Source organism: Hyaena hyaena, unplaced genomic scaffold, assembly GCF_003009895.1.
Source record: "Hyaena hyaena isolate Hyena2069 unplaced genomic scaffold, ASM300989v1 scaffold_1732, whole genome shotgun sequence".
Classification (NCBI taxonomy): domain Eukaryota; kingdom Metazoa; phylum Chordata; class Mammalia; order Carnivora; family Hyaenidae; genus Hyaena; species Hyaena hyaena.
The window spans coordinates 177503-194674 of NW_024082367.1; the positions used below are offsets into that span (position 1 = coordinate 177503).

At 42.7% G+C, this 17172-nt stretch overlaps 1 protein-coding gene across 1 annotated transcript in view; it reads right to left on the reverse strand.

Annotated features, from left to right (window-relative positions):
* LOC120226522 overlaps positions 1-17172 on the reverse strand; it is a gene marked incomplete at its 5' end in the record, with an annotated part of 106615 nt that overhangs the window by 87023 nt on the left and 2420 nt on the right. Inside the window, 2 exons of the mRNA XM_039224708.1 lie at positions 1768-1976; positions 4053-4154. Of these exons, the coding sequence (XP_039080639.1) occupies positions 1768-1976; positions 4053-4154 (311 nt within the window). The remainder of the gene's footprint in view (positions 1-1767; positions 1977-4052; positions 4155-17172) is intronic.

Sequence of the window (17172 nt, forward strand, 5' to 3'; positions counted from 1 at the left end):
CCATTTCTGCATTCCAGACACTTGCTTCAAGGAGGAAGAGAACAGTAACAACCTGACAGCACTGGTCTAGAAGAATTTGATACGGAATACATGGTCAAAGGGCCAGGCACACAGTAGGTGCTTTATTAATGTCTGTTCTTTCCACTCCTCACTCCCATTTATTGATCACTTCAATGAAGTCAGTAACTTATCTTTAGCACTCTCTCCTAGGCATGGATGAGAGGGAGGGGCAGAGGGTAGAACATGGATCAAGGACAGAAGCTTACTGGGCACACAGTGACCTTAAGTTTATCTGCTCAGAATTGTGCTGACTTTCCCCTCACCAGCTCTGTGCAAGCCAAAGACGGTAGCCAGGGTCAGAGTTCTGGGAATGTGGGTTATTCTCATTACAATGAGAAACGTGAAGGTGGAAACAGGAAAGGTGTGACCCACTCCTCGATGCCAGTGGAGTATAGGACAGGACAAGAAAAATGTGTGGATGGAGAGTGGAGTGTGGGGGTGGCGGAGGGGACCAGACCTGAGCCTTCAGCAGAGACAGAAGGAGCCTTGTGCAGCGCCCCAAGCAGGACCTCACTTTGCTTTGCCCTAGCCTGCTCTGGGGATTGGACAAGTCTCACCGCTTTGCCCTCAGCACCTGCACCTGAGCGATCAGGCCAGTCCCTGCCCCCTTAGAGCCCTGCCTTTGTGGATCACAAGTGGTCCCCTGGGCTGACTTAATTCCAGCTCACCTTGTAAACGATTCTTTATTTTTGAAAAATAATTTCTTATTTAGGATTAAGAATACAGATCTGGAGACTCATCATAAAAGAAAATGAACCCATAAATTTAAAAATAATTAACATTTGAGGGGTGCCTGAGTGGCTCAGTCGGTTAAGCGTCTGACTTCGGCTCAGGTCATGATCTCACGGTTTGTGGGTTCGGGCCCCACGTCAGGCTCTGTGCTGACAGCTAGCTCAGAGCCTGTTTCAGATTCTGTGTCTCCCTCTCTCTCTGACCCTCCCCTTCTCATGCTGTCTCACTCTCAGAAATAAACATTAAAAAAATTAACATTTGAAAGGTATCTTACTGGGGTGTCTGAGTGGCTCAGGTCATGATCACATGGTTTGTGGGTTCAAGCCCCGCGTCGGGCTCTGTGCTGACTGCCAGCTCAGAGCCTGGAGCCTGTTTCAGATTCTGTGTCTCCCTCTCTCTCAGACCCTCCCCTGCTCACTCTGTCTCTCTCTCTCTCTCAGAAATAAATAAAACATTAAAAAAATTAAAAAAAGAAAGGTATCTTACGGTTTATGAAGCATTTTTCTCATATAATATCTCATGTGATACTCTTAAAAGGTTCCCTTCAAATCTGTATGTGCAGGTGAGGAAAAAAGTGACATTCCCCAAAAGTTAGCAATGGGTCTCATCTCTCACAGTTGTTTTTGGCAGGTCTGAAGTTTAAGCCCAAATATCTTGACAGAAAATCCTGCAGACATCCTACCAGCATGGATCCCCTGATCAATGAAGGGAGATGATGTGCGCCAGGCAGGTGCAAGTCTATTTACGGCTGCATTGAGGCTTCACAATGACCTTGCAATGCAATATTTTTCAGAGTGTAGTCCTCAGGGCACCCACATGGCACCCCAGTTTCCCCAGGAGCTTGCTGTGATATAGTCATCAGAGCCTATCCCACACCTAGCAACTCAGCATCTCTCAGGACAGGGCTGAGCATTTGTATCTTATTTGAAGAGCTTCCCAGGGATTCTCATTGGAGTCCACTTTAGTGTTTATTACCTCTGGTTATCTAGGATCTTGTCAAGTCTGTGTAGTGTTAGACTGCAGGTCCAGGCTTGACTCTTCACGACACCCAAAGCCTGGGGCCTACCAATAGACTTGTTCACTGAGTGAGCACGTACAAAGCCCCGGCAAAGGGCCAACCACCGTTGTAGATCACACTGACACACAAAGATGGCATCTATCCACTTCTGTGTTTTACTGAGTACCTGCTGGAAGAAATAAGCTTAAAAGTTGGGTTCGGGGCAGAATAAAGGGCTTCAGGGCTGAAGAAATTGTTGGATCCGGATCTGTTCATAGAAGCAGTGACAGATAGTAGGTACCCTAAAACAGATAATGTGCATGCTCTGTTATCTAATCTGTCAACAATCTTTGAGGAGGTATTATTATTACTACTATTCTCCCTAATTCAGAGCTGGCAACTCTGAGAACTGGAAAGCTAAGTGAGCCCACAGTGAATAAAAGGAGGAGAGGAGTCAAGCTCTCGGATCTCAGAGAACCCATTCTGGAGCCCAACACTAGAAAAGTCCCTAGTCTCCCTTTGAGCTCATGAAGCAAGCAGGCCCCCAACACCAAGTTCATGGGCTTAGTATCGTCTGTTCTTGTGACGGGTTCATTAGCGGTTTCCCATAAAAGAGACAATGTTAATAGCTATAACCTAATACAACAATGTAATAATCATTATAACAGCAATCAACATCGCCAAACACTTTAATGAATCACTGATGAATTTCCATCACCTTAAAGAGAAACACACTTGAGCAGCCATTTCCACAAGAAAACAAGAGACACATCATGATTAACCAGCTAATCTGTGGAAATGGGGTATCCTGCTGGGGGAGTGGGGCAGCCCCACGCACTGAGGGTTCAGGTTTCTATCACAGGCAGGGTGCAAGCCAGCCAGTCTTGGACTTGACTGGCCGCTGAGGGTTTCGGGGGTGCACACAAGACGTGGATTTAGAAGACAGCTTCTGTCCTTCCTTCTAGCTCCCTCCCTTCCTTCCTTCCTGCCACTCTTCCTTCTGTCCACTATCAGCCAGGGTCCAGTCAGGGGACAGAAAGTCAACCCAGTTATGTGAACGGAAGCTATTTAACTTAAAGAATTGTTCACTGAGAGTCGAGTTGATAATTAGGTAACTGAATGGGTAAGAAAACCCTGGGGCATCATAGTTCAACCAACTTCAGGAGAAAGACACCGCCTAGGGCTGGGGAAACAAAGAAAATTGGAATTAGAAGGCTCCAGGGAACAGAGACAGAGACTCAGGCCCCTGCAGGGTGATGCAGGATGGGGCAGGCGCGCATCGAGACCAGCTCTACAGCTCTTCCGAAAACCACCAAGTGTGGTCGGCTGCTGCCCGGTGCAGAAGCCAAGGCTGCGGCGGCACCAAGGGTCGGGAAACTGAGGGCAGGCCTTGGAGAGCCGCTGTATCCCCGCCCCCGGAAGTACTTCCACAGTGCCACTGTTGCGCTCTCTGAAAGAAGAAAGGATTTGGGGCATCAGGGGATTTGGGGCATCAGGGAATTTGGGGCTTCCCTTACTTTTCTCACTGTGCCAAGACCCAAACTGCACACACTACTGTCCTAACATGCCTGGAAGCTGCTCTATGCTGGTGCATCTGTTATCTCGTTCCATTTTCTTCCAAGTTCCTGGGAATCAGGAATCATCATGCCCCCTGCGGAGTAAGCCGATTCCCCACAGGGAAGCTGAGAAGATTCTCCAGAGTCACACAGCTCATCCATCCCAGGCCTGAAACCTTGAAAACAGCGCCCTGCCAGGAGGCCCTTCCCCAATTCCACACATTTCTCCTGAGAGTCCCCATCATTGGGCAGCGATCATGGGACTTCTACTGCAGGCAGTGCCACACACATGCTAGATACGCACAGAGCATTAGGGACACAAGACACAGGATGGCCTGGAAAAAAAGAACATGTGACAGCTGTCAAATGGCAGCCTGGTTGCACACACCACAACCAAATGCCATAAAGCCTCCTCTGAGGTGAGGTGAGCTTAAGAGAGGCTCTAGGAAAAAAGTCCTGTCTTGCTGGATACGTTTGGGAAATAGAATCACTCTTGGAGGGTCATCATGCATGGTGACAGAGCAAAGACTCAGAAGGAAACAAAAAGGCCCACCGTAAGAAAGTTCAAGGGTTTTGCAAGATGTTGTCACAAATCTTATTTGCTCATGACATTTATTAATGACCCATGGACAGTGTTTTGCCCTTGCATGTCTGGGATGCTTAGTTTGAAGGGAAGAGGCTTGCAAGGAGTACTGGTGTGTACTTACCTTGAACCCACTGTTCAAGGTGGCCTCTGACCTCAGAGGCAGGGAGGTGAGGGTTGGCTGGGGAGGCAGGAGATCCAGACGTCCGCAGGGGAATACCTGCAGCTGAGGGGAGACAAGAGCAGAAGTGTAACCAAGAGTGGACGCCCAGATGTTTCCCTGGGACAGCAGAGACAGGAGACGGGGCTACGTCACTGCTCAGAAAATGCACTGATCATCTCAGACAGCAGCTTTTTAACCTGATGCTCTTTGAAACACTTACTGTGGAGCATCTCAGTCTTTTCCTGTGCAACGTATATAACAAAGAATTAATATGCAGAACATATAAAAAACAAACATAACAAATCAATACAGAGTAAGCACAAGAAATTAAGATACAAGTATCAAAAAAAAAAAAAAGAACATCCCACAAACATAAGAAAATATATTCATCTTGACAGTAATCAGTGGAATGCAAATTAAAACAAGACATCTGTTTGGTGATTTTTTTTTTCATCAGATTGGGAAAAAATTAGATTTGCTACTGCTGACAATGTCGGTAATATGAAATGGCCCAGCCATTTGGGAGGGCAACCTGGAATTTTCTGTTAAAATTTAAAATGTGCATGCTCTGTCTCAATACTTTCACTTCTTAGCATCTTCTGTAGGTGAATGTCCAAGGAGTTGTGCGCCCGTTCGCTGCAGCCTTGTTAGTGAAAGCCACAAACCCAAAACAGCCCAAGGCCTTGCACCAGTCAATGCCAAAGGAGGGCAGGTCTGGGTATACTGACATATGCAGTGAAAAGGTAACACATCAGTCTGTACAAGATAAAGATGTGTACGTTTACACATGCAAAGTGATAATGGTATAAAAATTCAAGAAAAGGCCTAGAAAGACATCTCTCAATCTGATGCCCGTGGCTGCTTCAGGAACTGGGGGGAGCCTTGGGGTAAAAATGGCAACGAATGCCAAAGTTTTCCCTCTGGCATCTGAAGTTTCTGCAATGACAATGTGTTTGTGTGTTGCTTACATACTTACTTTTTAAAGAAAAGCAAGTTTATGGGAAATGACAAACTAGTATATGACACGAAACAAGGACAGACATCTCTTGCAGGGGACACAGAGCAAAGAGGATAGAAGCATTTATCAGCGCATGGAATGACTATTCTGTTTCCAGTGCAACTATCAGTCCATGTAGTACTGACTGCTGCTTCATGTGGGGAGGAAATCGCTTTCCTGGGGTGCCTCCCAGGTGCTGGGCTCAGGGGCAAGCACTCAACGCACATTTGCTCATCTATTCTTCACCAAAACCTTATGAGGTCAGCATCTAGAGAGAAGGAAGGATCCCAGAGGTTGTTTCTGGACAAAGCCTGGACCGAAATCCAGATGCGCCTGAAGACACATCACAGGGTGTGATGGTTCATCTCATGTAGCAATGCAACTGCGCTCAGGGATGCAGAGTGGAGGTGAAACATTCTTTCTGGGTGCGTCTGTGAGCTTTCCAAAGGAGATTAGCATGTGAACCAGTAGACTAAGTAAAGAAGACCTTCCCACAGAGGTGGGTGGGCTTCATCCCATCTGCTGAGGGCCTGAGTAAAAGAAATAGGTAGAAGAAGGGAGAATCTGCTCTCTGCTTGAGCTGGGACATCCCTTTCCTCATGCCACAGACACTGGTGTTCCTCCTCCTCCGGCTTCCAAAGAACTAGATGTCAGACTGTGGGACTTCTAAGCTTCCAAAACCACAGAGCCAATTGCTATAATCATATACTGTTGACCCTTGAACACCACAAGGACTGGAACTGTGTAGATCCACTTACAAGTGAAATTTCTTTTATAAATACAGTACAATTTATCTATTTTCTCTTCCTTATGATTTTCTTAACCTTTTTTCCCCAGCTTACTTTATTGTAAGAATATAGTATGCATATGACATACAAAATATGTGTTAATTGTTTACGTTGTAAGTAAGGCTTCTGGTTCAACAGTAGGTATGAAATGTTTGAGGGGAGCCAAAAATACATGAGGATTCTCGACTGTGCAGGGTGATGGGGCCCTAATTCCTGTATTGTTCAAAGGGCAACTGTGTGTGTGTATGTATGTATGGATGGATGGATGGATGGATGTGTATATGGGTTTATACATATATAAGTTTATATATGTATACACATGTATGTACATACACATGTATGTATATATGTATATATTTCCTACTGGTTCTGTTCCTCTGGAAAACACTAATACACAGTCTTTCCAAAAACATAACCCTTATTACTGAGCTATGTATACATATGCCCATGTATATTTACCTAAAGCCTCTCAATATCTCTCTATAACCACAAATAGTTGTATTTGTACCAGTGGTTCTCAATTAAGGATGATTTTGCCCCTCAGGGGACACTTAGCAATATGTGGAGACATTTTTGATCATCACAACTGAGGGGAGATGGCTGCTCCTGGCATCTAACAGGTAGAGGCCAGGGATGCTGTTAAGCATTCTATGATGCGCAACACAGCTCTCACAACAAACAAGTACCCAGCCGCAAATGTTAAAAGTGCTGAGGGTGAGAAACCTTGGTCTGTACCTATAAGAATTGCTTGAAATCAGACACCCTCAGTAAGGTCTGGCAAGGTCAGCATGAAATGCCCAACTGATATTTAGTCCCTAAACCCAGATTTGGCCAGTTCCCATGGCCAGATAATATACAGCAATGAAAAACTCTCGCTCACTGCCCTTTGGACGAAAGCCAGTCAAGTTCCCTGTGGCCTCTTGCAAAACCAAATAGGAAGGCAGCAACATCCAAACCAGTTAAAGATAATGCAGCTGAGGCTGAGGTAGAAGGTCAAGGAACAGGTGAAAATAGTCCCTTTGATATTTCTCACCCAGAAAAAAAGCTTAGGGAATTCCTAACCCATTAGACCAGAAAAGTGCAAGAATATTAAGAGTAAACAGAAATGTCCCATTTTATATTTGGATTCTTTTTTTCCTTATCAGATAGCATTTCGACTTGAAGATATGTTTAGATAAATAGTCTTTCAGAATATTTATCAACTCTCCTTTTGGTGTATATTCTTCCTGTTTTAAGTCATTTCCAATAGTGAAAAGGTGCCAGTGATAATTAAAACCTAATTCTATCCCCACAATCCTTAAGAAAAAAGAAAGAAAGAGAATATGATCTCCTATAAAGCTCTCAGAAATAATCAAGTCTCCATATCCGCCCATAATAACAGTGATTTCAAATGGATAAGATTTGCAGAAGAACTACTCAGAAATGCAGTGAAATTAATTGCTGTTTTTCACGAAGCAGCTTTAAAATGCAGTAATTAATTGACCTACTCTTGGAGACAGTTTCCTCATAGTTAATAACCACTATTCCCAGATATGAGAAAGACAGATTGCTTCCATTTGAAAACCATCTCCACTAAAACCAAACGATGGAAGAGATGGCCACATTTTCTGGTACGTGCACCATAACCAGATGGGGTTTCACGAGCTGCTGTTATTCTTTTAGCCCAGTGAGGGGGACATGCATCATCGGTCCTGCAAGATGCGTTTCTGTGATTCCTGAGTCTGAGACACCTGTCAGCCCATTGACGGGTGTGTATCTGGAAGGAACTTGCTCTTGCAAATCGGTATCTTGTCCCATGGGAGGCAGTATGGTGTTACAGCCAAGCCTTACTTTTCCTCATCTGTCTAATGGGGAGCGCAGAGAACTGGGTTCCGATGTCTTCCCTCTCACACTGACGGTCGCTGTGATATATAAGGGCAATGAAGCAATGAAGCTGGGAGGGAACAGTCCAGTCAAAGTGATAGAACTTCTGCAGAGTTCCCCAGGCCTCCACTCCTGAGCTGCTCTGCACTCCCCACACACTCAGCGGCACACTACCCTTGCCCTCCTCTCTCCTGCTGGTGGCCTGAGGGGCTGAGCTGTCTGGATGGCACCAAGGGACTCACTTGGCTTCCGGCAATCTCTTTGGGTGTGGCCAGTGAGGAGCCCTTGAGGAAAGACTTGGCAGGGGGAGGTGAGTGAGGTCAAGGTGCTTACTTTTCTACCATACCCCGCCTCCCCCACCCACCCTGTGCAGCTCTTCCTCCATTTGGTTCTAACTGCCCCAGCTTCTGTCTTGGCTCCCCTCCCCTTGTCAACCTCTCCTTTCAGATGCAGTCCACCCTCCCTCTCTTTGCCCAAATAGGCCCAGGATGACAAGGCTAACAACCCCTCCCCACACCTTCCTGGTCCCTGGGCACTGCATTCCCCCTCGGGGTTCCCCGACACCCTAGTCACACGTTTATAAAGAAGGCCTTTATTAAACCCTCCTCCAGATCCTTGAGTCCGCTCTCCTTTCCTGCCTGGACTGACCTCCTGTCTCTCTCAGCCTGCTCTCATCTGGGGCATTTGCTTTGCTACAACCTTCCAGGGCCTTGCCAGCAATTTCCCTTCATGAATCTGTCCACACCCAAACTGCTCTCAGGACCATGCAGGATTTAAAGTCTGTCCTGGCTCCCAGGAGTGAGAGGGAGAACAGGAAGCTAGAACCGGAAGCTAGAGCATAAAAACGATCTCTCACTTTGGGGGTGAAGGAGTCAGAAGCCCCCCTATAGGCCGGAGGCAGGCAGTGAATTCTGACTCAGACTGAGATAATTTCACCTAGAGACAGCCAAACAGCCTAGAGATAGTCCAGAGGTTTGGATGTGTCTTTCTCCTGAGTGGGGAGTTGAACTCACAGTTTCCCAAAATCCCTCTTAAAACCCTAGCTCCATCAGGGCACCTGGGTGGCTTAGTCAGTTGAGCGTCCGACTTTTGCTTAGGTCTGATCTCACGGTTTGTGGGTTCGAGCCCCACATCGGGCTCTGTGCTGACTGCCAGCTCAGAGCCTGGAGCCTGCTTCAGATTCTGTATCCCCCCTCCCCTCTCTGACCCTACCCTGCTCACGCTGTCTCTCTCTCTCTCTCTCCTAGAAATAAAAAAACAAACAAACCAACCAAAAAAAAAACAAAACAAAAAAAAACCCTAGCTCCATATATCACATCCCTTGAGTCAGGATTCAGGGCTCAGGGTTTAAGGTGACCTTCCTCACAGTCCCAAGGGAGAAAAACTAACTAGTTCTGTTTGTCAGTCTGTTCTGTTTTAGTTTCTCTTCCATCGTTGGCTGGAGCATGAAAACAAGAGTTCCATCTCTCTTACTCGGGGTGAATGCTGAATCGTGGTGGCTCCTTTTATCCAAATTTCCCTCAAGGGAGAAGCAGTGCACATATTTTGGTCCTGGTCCTTCTCCTGATCCTCCCCCGACCCCTTCTTCCTTTTCTTTCTTCTGCATTTTGCAAAGAAAGTCCATGATACCACTCCCACGACAACACCCAGTAAAGCACTCACCAGAAGACCTAAGACATGGCTCCAGAACAACTTGAGCACTCCTGCCGGCCCTCAGGTACGGCTACTTTATTTAAATTTTAGGACTCTCACATATCTCAATAGAACTACAAAAACTGTCCATAAAAGTATCTTCTTGTCCTTGAGTGGTCAGAGCAACAAATGACGGATTGCCCCTCAAACAGACTCTCAGCCCATCCTGTGCAGTTAGAGAAGACGATGGAAGCATGCAGTTAGGAAGCCCCGCACGCAAACAGAGTCCCGGTGGCCTGGCTGGAGGAGGCGGTCCCACTGCAGCAGCCCACTGGCCTACACAGAGGCACCCTGCATCTCCTTGCCCCATGACTGTCTAAATTTTAAGGCACGGAAACAGCTGAAGAGAGACTTCAGGCCATCCGCACCCCCGAAGCTTTGGTTGGCTCTGGGAAGGAAGCTTCGAAGAAAGTACAAGCCCAGGTGTTTACTGAATTTGAGAACAACTGGGGCTGCGGGCAGAGGGGTCATCCCTGCTCCCAGGAATCTTAGAGGCCAATGTCCTATGTTAATCCTCATGTCTAGGAGGATTCCTATCCCTACAGCCCAGATAACAGTTCCAGGTCTGTTAACACAACAGTTACCCTGTCTTTGTGAATGAATACAGAAAAAGCCCCAGGACTTGAGCACACTGGCATTCTACAGATACTTCTAAGTCTGGTGTGAAAATGTGTACCTCAATCAACACTCGTTAGGACGACTTTACAAACAGAAACACCTGAATAACTAAATCAATCTACTATGCAGAATGAGCATAAATAATGACAGAGGACCCAGGAGTTCATGTATATATTGTATGTGCATAGGAATACATATGTGGAAAAGAGAGCAAGAGAGATAGATTGATAGATTTGACTGATAAATAATCTGGTAGATTCAGAGACTGGTTTTCCTAAAGATTCTTTGAGCAATAGGACCTATTTGATTTTGAGAATGAACCTTTCAATTCATTCCATGAGCCCAACAATATATGGTCCTACACTCTTAAATGTATGTTATTTTGCTGGTTTGTCTTTTTGTATTTTGACAGAAAGTTATATCAAATAGGAGCGCCTGGGTGACTCAGTCTGTTGAACGTCCAGACTTTGGCTCTGGTCATGATCTTACTGTTTGTGAGTTCCAGCTCTGCACTGGGCTCTGTGCTGACAGCTCAGAGCCTGAAGCCTGCTTCAGATTCTGTGTCTCCACCTTTCTGCCTCTCCCCCGACTCACGCTCTGTCTCTCTCCATCTTTCAAAAATGAATAAACATTAAAATTTTTTAAAAAAGAAAGTTATATCAAATATACATAGTACATAAGTAGTACATAATCATATCTTGCCTATGCCTTAGAATGATTTATGACTCACAGAAATGATCTGATCTTCAATGGCATGGCAGAACCCATGCCATTCAATGGATTTGCCTGTATGTTTTCATTTTCTTCCACGCTAATTAGTCTCTTCAATTAATTAGTGTGTTGTGGGGTTTTTTTTTAGCCAATTTCAGTTATTTCTATTTCTTTCCTAATACATTTTATCAATAATTTTATTAATGTATTGACCTTACAGTTTGTACATTTTAATTGTCTTCTCTTATTTTTAAGCCTTCTCTATATTTAGAATGATCAAGTCTCTAATTTTCCTTAAGGATAAATGGTGATTCTTATTTTTTAACAGGAAGACAAAAAATTGGTCTAGTTGATCAGTTTATTTATTTTTGATAGAGGGCAGAGAGAGACAGACATTGGGCTAATTTACCTCTTGTATTTTCTAATTATTTCCTATTTCAGTTTATTTCTATTCTTATCTTCGTCATTTGTATTTGTCTAGTACCCTCAGGAGTTTCGGGTTCTCAGTCTAACATCTGAAAGAGACTGATTAGTTTACTTTTATTACTTCTTATTGATAAAGGAATTGACTTCTGTTATGAATTTGCCTTGGAGTAAAGCTTTGGAAGTATAACATGTGTTTACAATAAAATATTCTTATTTAAATTTTATTTCTAAATAATTACTAACTTAGATCCCATTATTCCTTAACCAAAAATTATTTAGAGGGGAATTTTAATTGTTATTATTTATTTTAACTTTTATTTTTAATTTGTATTTATCTGACATTAAATTTGCAGAGTTGATCTTATAAAATACCCACTTTACAGAATGTATCATGCTTACTCTTATGGCTTTGCATAACAGAAAATATTATCAATCTTCCATGAAAGCCTAAGGAAACATTTTTATTATTTTATTTAAATTTGTCTATGTACTCATGTATTTTAGCCTCTTACCTGCCTATGTCTCAGGCTCCCAAAACAAACACGTTTCTGTAAATTTCCCATTTTATTTCAAACATTTTTAGCCTTATATATTTTGATGCTATGTAATTCAGCAAATAAATTTTCATGACTATTTTATCTTTACTGTGGATTGTAAAATGACATTCTTTGTCTCCTTTAATATTATTCAGCCTGGAATAAAGTTTGTTGGAAACCAGTGTTGTCAGCGCTGCTTTCTGTTTTTGCATTTCCTCAATAATGTGTTTTATCCACTATTTCCAGTGTCGTTTGTCTTTTAGTTATATGTAACACTAGGTGGGAATTTATGGTTGAACATAGTGCGAGAAGGTGGGCTTTCTCAGTTGCTGGAGAATACTGTTAATTATATAGAATCTTTTAAAAGGACCTTAAAAACATCAAGAGAAGCCTCTCAGAGGTAGCCCCCAAACCTCTCTCTGTGTGGTTTCCTCTGGGAGGCAGAGCTGTGAACAGTCAGCTCTTTACATCATTTTACTCCTGCCTGCTGGTGAGAATGTGCTGGTTAAGTGAGTGTGCCTCCAGGCTATAGAAGCCAGTTGGGCACTCTGAAAACATAGGCAAAATGAGAGAAGTAAGTAAGACCTGACTCCTAGGGAAAATCCCAGTGTTTACTGTAACAATAGTATCTATCGGGTACCGCTTCATGTATTTTTCTTCCCACTGCCATCTTCTCCTGTACTCGCAACGTAACAATGGAGCTGTAGCCGTGTTGAGTTAGCAGGGGGATAAAATCCGCAGGAAACTGGAGAAACTCATATTATAGATTTTAGATAGCTTCCTCTCTGTCCAAGGCAGACTTAGATAAGGATGTTGCCTGTCTGCAATGCCAGGAAATGTCAGGGTCAATACTATCTGCCAAGAGATCTGCTCTAAGGACTATCAATGTACTTAAACTTGCCTGTGCCTCAGTTTGCTCATCTAATAAAAAGGATTCAATGAGGTGCATAAAAAGTGCTGAGAGCAGATCTTGGCATATAGTAACTAAGAGACAAGAATTAGTTAATATTATTATTGACTGACTGGATCATCCTATTTTATATCAGCTTTTCATACTGCCTGACCATTTCCTCCTTTAACCACATTTTAATTTTTTTGGTCTACAATTTGTTTTTGCTTATTGTTTTCTCAGCAGTTTGGAAGGAGCTGTTTTTCACATTTTGCTTTGCTCCTCATTGCTTGTATATATTTGAGTCATTTTTTTCTCTGATTCACAAGATTTCACATCAACTCTCACCTCCTTGTAAGATGAGCAACGTAGTGAGTTCATGTTTTTCATCACCCTTTTGTAAACCCATTTCCTATTAGATTAGTACTAGATGATTAAGAATCATCTCTTTGAAGAATCGTATTTGCATTCAAATTAGAAGGATATTTACAGTTTTTGACTTTATATTCATTGTTTTCTTTGCTCATAACCATCCTGTTCATACCATGGCTTCCCATTCTTGAGTCTCTAATTTCAAGTCAATATCAGTGTGTGTAAGTCATATGTACATTCTTCCCCCACCAAATAAGATTTTAGGGGAAATTTATTTTTAAAGTTTTCCTTTTCCTTCCTTCCTTCCTTCCTTTTTCTTTCTCTCTCTCTCTCTCCCCCCGCTCCCTCCTTCCCTCCCTCCCTTCCTTCCTTCCGTTTTGTGTTTGTATAGATTTTCTGGAGATTTTTGTTCTCCTTGTGTTTTGCTTTTGCCCCTTACCCATGAATGGCCATTTTTGCTGGTTTTCCCATTCTTGGGTCACACGTTTTTCTCTGATAACACTGTATAAGTCGCTCCATTTTCTGGCATTTGCTGTGCTATTCTAGGTGTAAATCTTCTTTTCATTATCTCTTCTTATAATACAGTGGGGTTGTTTGATCTCCATATTTGGATCCTTTCAGCTTTAGAAAATTGTATCTAATTATACCCTTGATGATTGTTTTCTTTCCATTGCTCTTTTAATCTTCAGAAATATCTAAAATTTATGTGTATTATATCCATTCTCTGCCTCTCTATCCTTTTCTCATCTTTTTCTTTGTATTCCTGTGACACATATTGAATGCTCAATAAATATGAAAGAAAGAGTGCAGGGAGAGAGAGGGGAAGGAGGGATCTATTTAGGGGACATGCTTTGAATTTATCCTAATCAGCCTGGATTTGACTTTCTGATCCTTTCTGTCTTAACTGTGGGTAGGTAGCTATTCACTTGCAACCTTTTCTTGTATGCTGAGCTTCATGTTTTCATATCAGTTTGTTATTTTCAAAATAGCTTCCAAATAGTGTTTTAGGACCCATCGTCCTGTATTTTACCAAACATTCTATATGTTCCCTCCACATCTAACTTTTACAACAAAAGATTTTCGGGGTGATATTATTTTTCTTTTGTACTGCAGTATTCCCCCACTCACTACCACTCACTTGTCTCATGATAAACGTTCTTGAATGATGCCACATGGATATGCTTGTCTGGCCAGGTGTTCTTCCATTCAGGTACTGCAGGACCAAGGTGAGCTCTCTCCTAAACCAACTGTTTGATGCTCTGACACGCGAACCCAACGAATCAATGAAACACAGAAGTCACCTTTATTATTAGCACTGCTGCCAGGGACTTTCCTGTCTCTGACCTCACACCGCCCTTCCCCTGTAGGAGTGATGACCCCTGAGATGTAAGAGGCTCCTTTATGTCCCACCCCTAGGCACAGGTGGGATGGAGCAAGATATGGGGGAGCCAACTGCACCTTTCAAGAAAAAGTGCTTTAAATAAATGACTATTTTTATGACTGGTATAAATCCTGAGTCTCTGAGCCAGATAGAGAGAGTTGAAAGTGGGTGTGTGTGGTTGTGTGTGTATATGTGTGTGCAGCAAATGAAGTGGAGAATAAAATTTCATCCTCCATACTTTATGCATGCAAAATACACTTCTGCAATCTACTGTTTTTTTCTCTCCACTCACTTTAGTATCTGTTAAATCCAAGGATGTATTTTTTCAGATAGGAAATTAACCTAGACTACAAACTCCCTGAGGACAGGGACTATGGACTTATCTCCCCAGTGAATCCCACATCCTGACCCATAATAAAACTGAATGAATAAATGAGGGATTAAATAAAGGTTGGGATGGACTGAACCAGACCCACATTTTTTTTATTACGGACAATCTTCTCCATATCTTCCTATTTATATTGGTTTACAAATATATTTTTCAAATCATTAAATTAGAAAATTATTCCTACCACTATCTAGCATATGGTAATGATTGTAATAGGAGTTTTTTTTATTAGTCCTCTTTGTAAATTTCAATATTTCAATTTCTTATGTATGAGAAATTAACAGAATTTAGTTCATACAGTGTCAAGAAGTTTGTTATGCACATTAAAATTACCATGACTGTTATAGGGGTTTTTGTTTGTTTGTTTGTTTGTTTTTTGGTCAAAGTCATTAAAGGACATTTGGAGAACAAGGGAACAAAACCGCTCCAAAATCCCAGGACTGAAATGCAGTCACTATTTGACATCTCCGTATATTTCTTCCCAGACCCCTTTCTCAATGCTGAGCCGCGTGGCTATGCATGGGAAGGGACTCATCAGCCAAATCCTACTGGGGTGGGTCGAATCGTGGTATTCAGGAAGAGGCGTGAAATTTAAACTCCTGCAGCTGAGACGCTGCTTTTATTATTTGTATTTTCCCATTTTGACAAATAACTGTTGCTACCAAAACCCCTCCACAGCACTACACCTCACAGCAATGGAATTGAGCCATATCTGGGTGCAGAAACCAAAAGGGACTTCACATACAAACCAGGGAAGTGGCCAGAGGCAGTGCAGAATGTTGGAGGAGAACAGAATGCCCTCAGAACACAACTTCTAATAACTTCTGTTGTTCACACTCTATGAATTTAACTATTTCTAGCTACAGGAACCCAGGAAATCCTGCATCCCATAATCATAGGCCTGCCCCATGGAAATGATATCTTGGGGCAAGTGTCCACGTGTCCAGAATGGTGTGGGAAGAAGAGAGCTTGGATAGTGGAGATGAACAAACTGAGGAAAACCAGATAAATGTCTTAGAGGAAATTGCAACTTTTTATTGAGTCCTGTTTTGTAATATTCAAAAGTTATGTGAATTATGGGTATGCCAACTGTCTAAAAATCTCCATAAAGTTTTCATTGCAGACTGAGTTCAACCATGCTAACCCACCCTGTGACTCCTTTATGACATCCTCAAGTCAGTCCTTCCCTTCACCCTCCAAGTTCCGTATAACACATTCTGTCCCTTATAGAAATACAAATCGGGCCCAGGCTGATGGGATGCAGACTCTGATACTCAATGAGGACGAGCTGGTGAAAGGCCCACTCCCCACCTCACAGAAAAGGGCTCTTTCCAAACTCCTTCTTGTGTGAATGTGCTAAGCTTCAGACATTATTGCACATTTATTAGATGGGTTCCTTTTTTATCGTTAAGCATTTTAATATACATTATATAACATATTTTGCTTCTTTTCAGTTATCATGATATAATCGAGTATCTCCATTTTATTAAACGGCTGTTGTAACTACCATTTTAATAACTGCCTGATGCCCTATGCACCATACACACCACCGTCTATTTCTTCCATTGTTAAAGATCTAAACTGAAGAAGTTACTCTGTAAAATCCCAGTGTGGAATATTCACTAGAAAGAGTTAATTATTTACACCAAGGGTTCAGACATTTTGATACTTTGTGAAGACGTGTCTCCCGCCAAAAAAGGAAATGTACCATTCAGAGTTCTGTGTTTTATTGTTGCGTTTGGTTGGTTTTAAGCACAACCAATACGCTCTCTGCTTCTTGTGTTTATAGACAACAGCTCTTAAGTAATATAGTGATTAAATAAGTAGCTACTTTATATAAAGCTGCCCAGGGATTGGGTGTCACTTCAGAAAGGGGCCTGGAATAATAAAAAACTATGAGCCCAGCCACACACACTTCTTCTGGGGTCAGTTGTTGGATATTTTGATTTCTAATTCATGCAGGAGGTCCTGTGGCAGGACCCAGTCCTAGAAGCTGGCTGAAGGAATTGGGGCGATTTAAGAAAGAGGAGGAAGGCTGGAGCCAGAGCCCACTAGGCCTTCTCTTTTTAAAACAACAATAAATGATGACTCTTCTCTCTTATATATAATTTAGCTGTAAGGTTTGGTGATTTCTGAGTAAAATAAATTCAAAAGATGTGCAGCCACGTGAAATACCTTTGGCCAAGCTGTCCTATGAATCACTAAATTCAAGACACGGATGTAAATGTGTGTGAGTGTGTGTGTGTGTGTGAGAGAGAGAGAGAGAAAGGGAGAGAGAGAGAGACAGAGAGAGAGAGAGAGAAAGTGAGTGTGGAAGAGAGAAGAAAACACGTGTATTTAATATGAAATAGAAGGAAAGATAATGCCTTCTGTTTCATACAAGGGAGAATGGGTTGGAAGTGGAAGCCATCTTCCCCAAT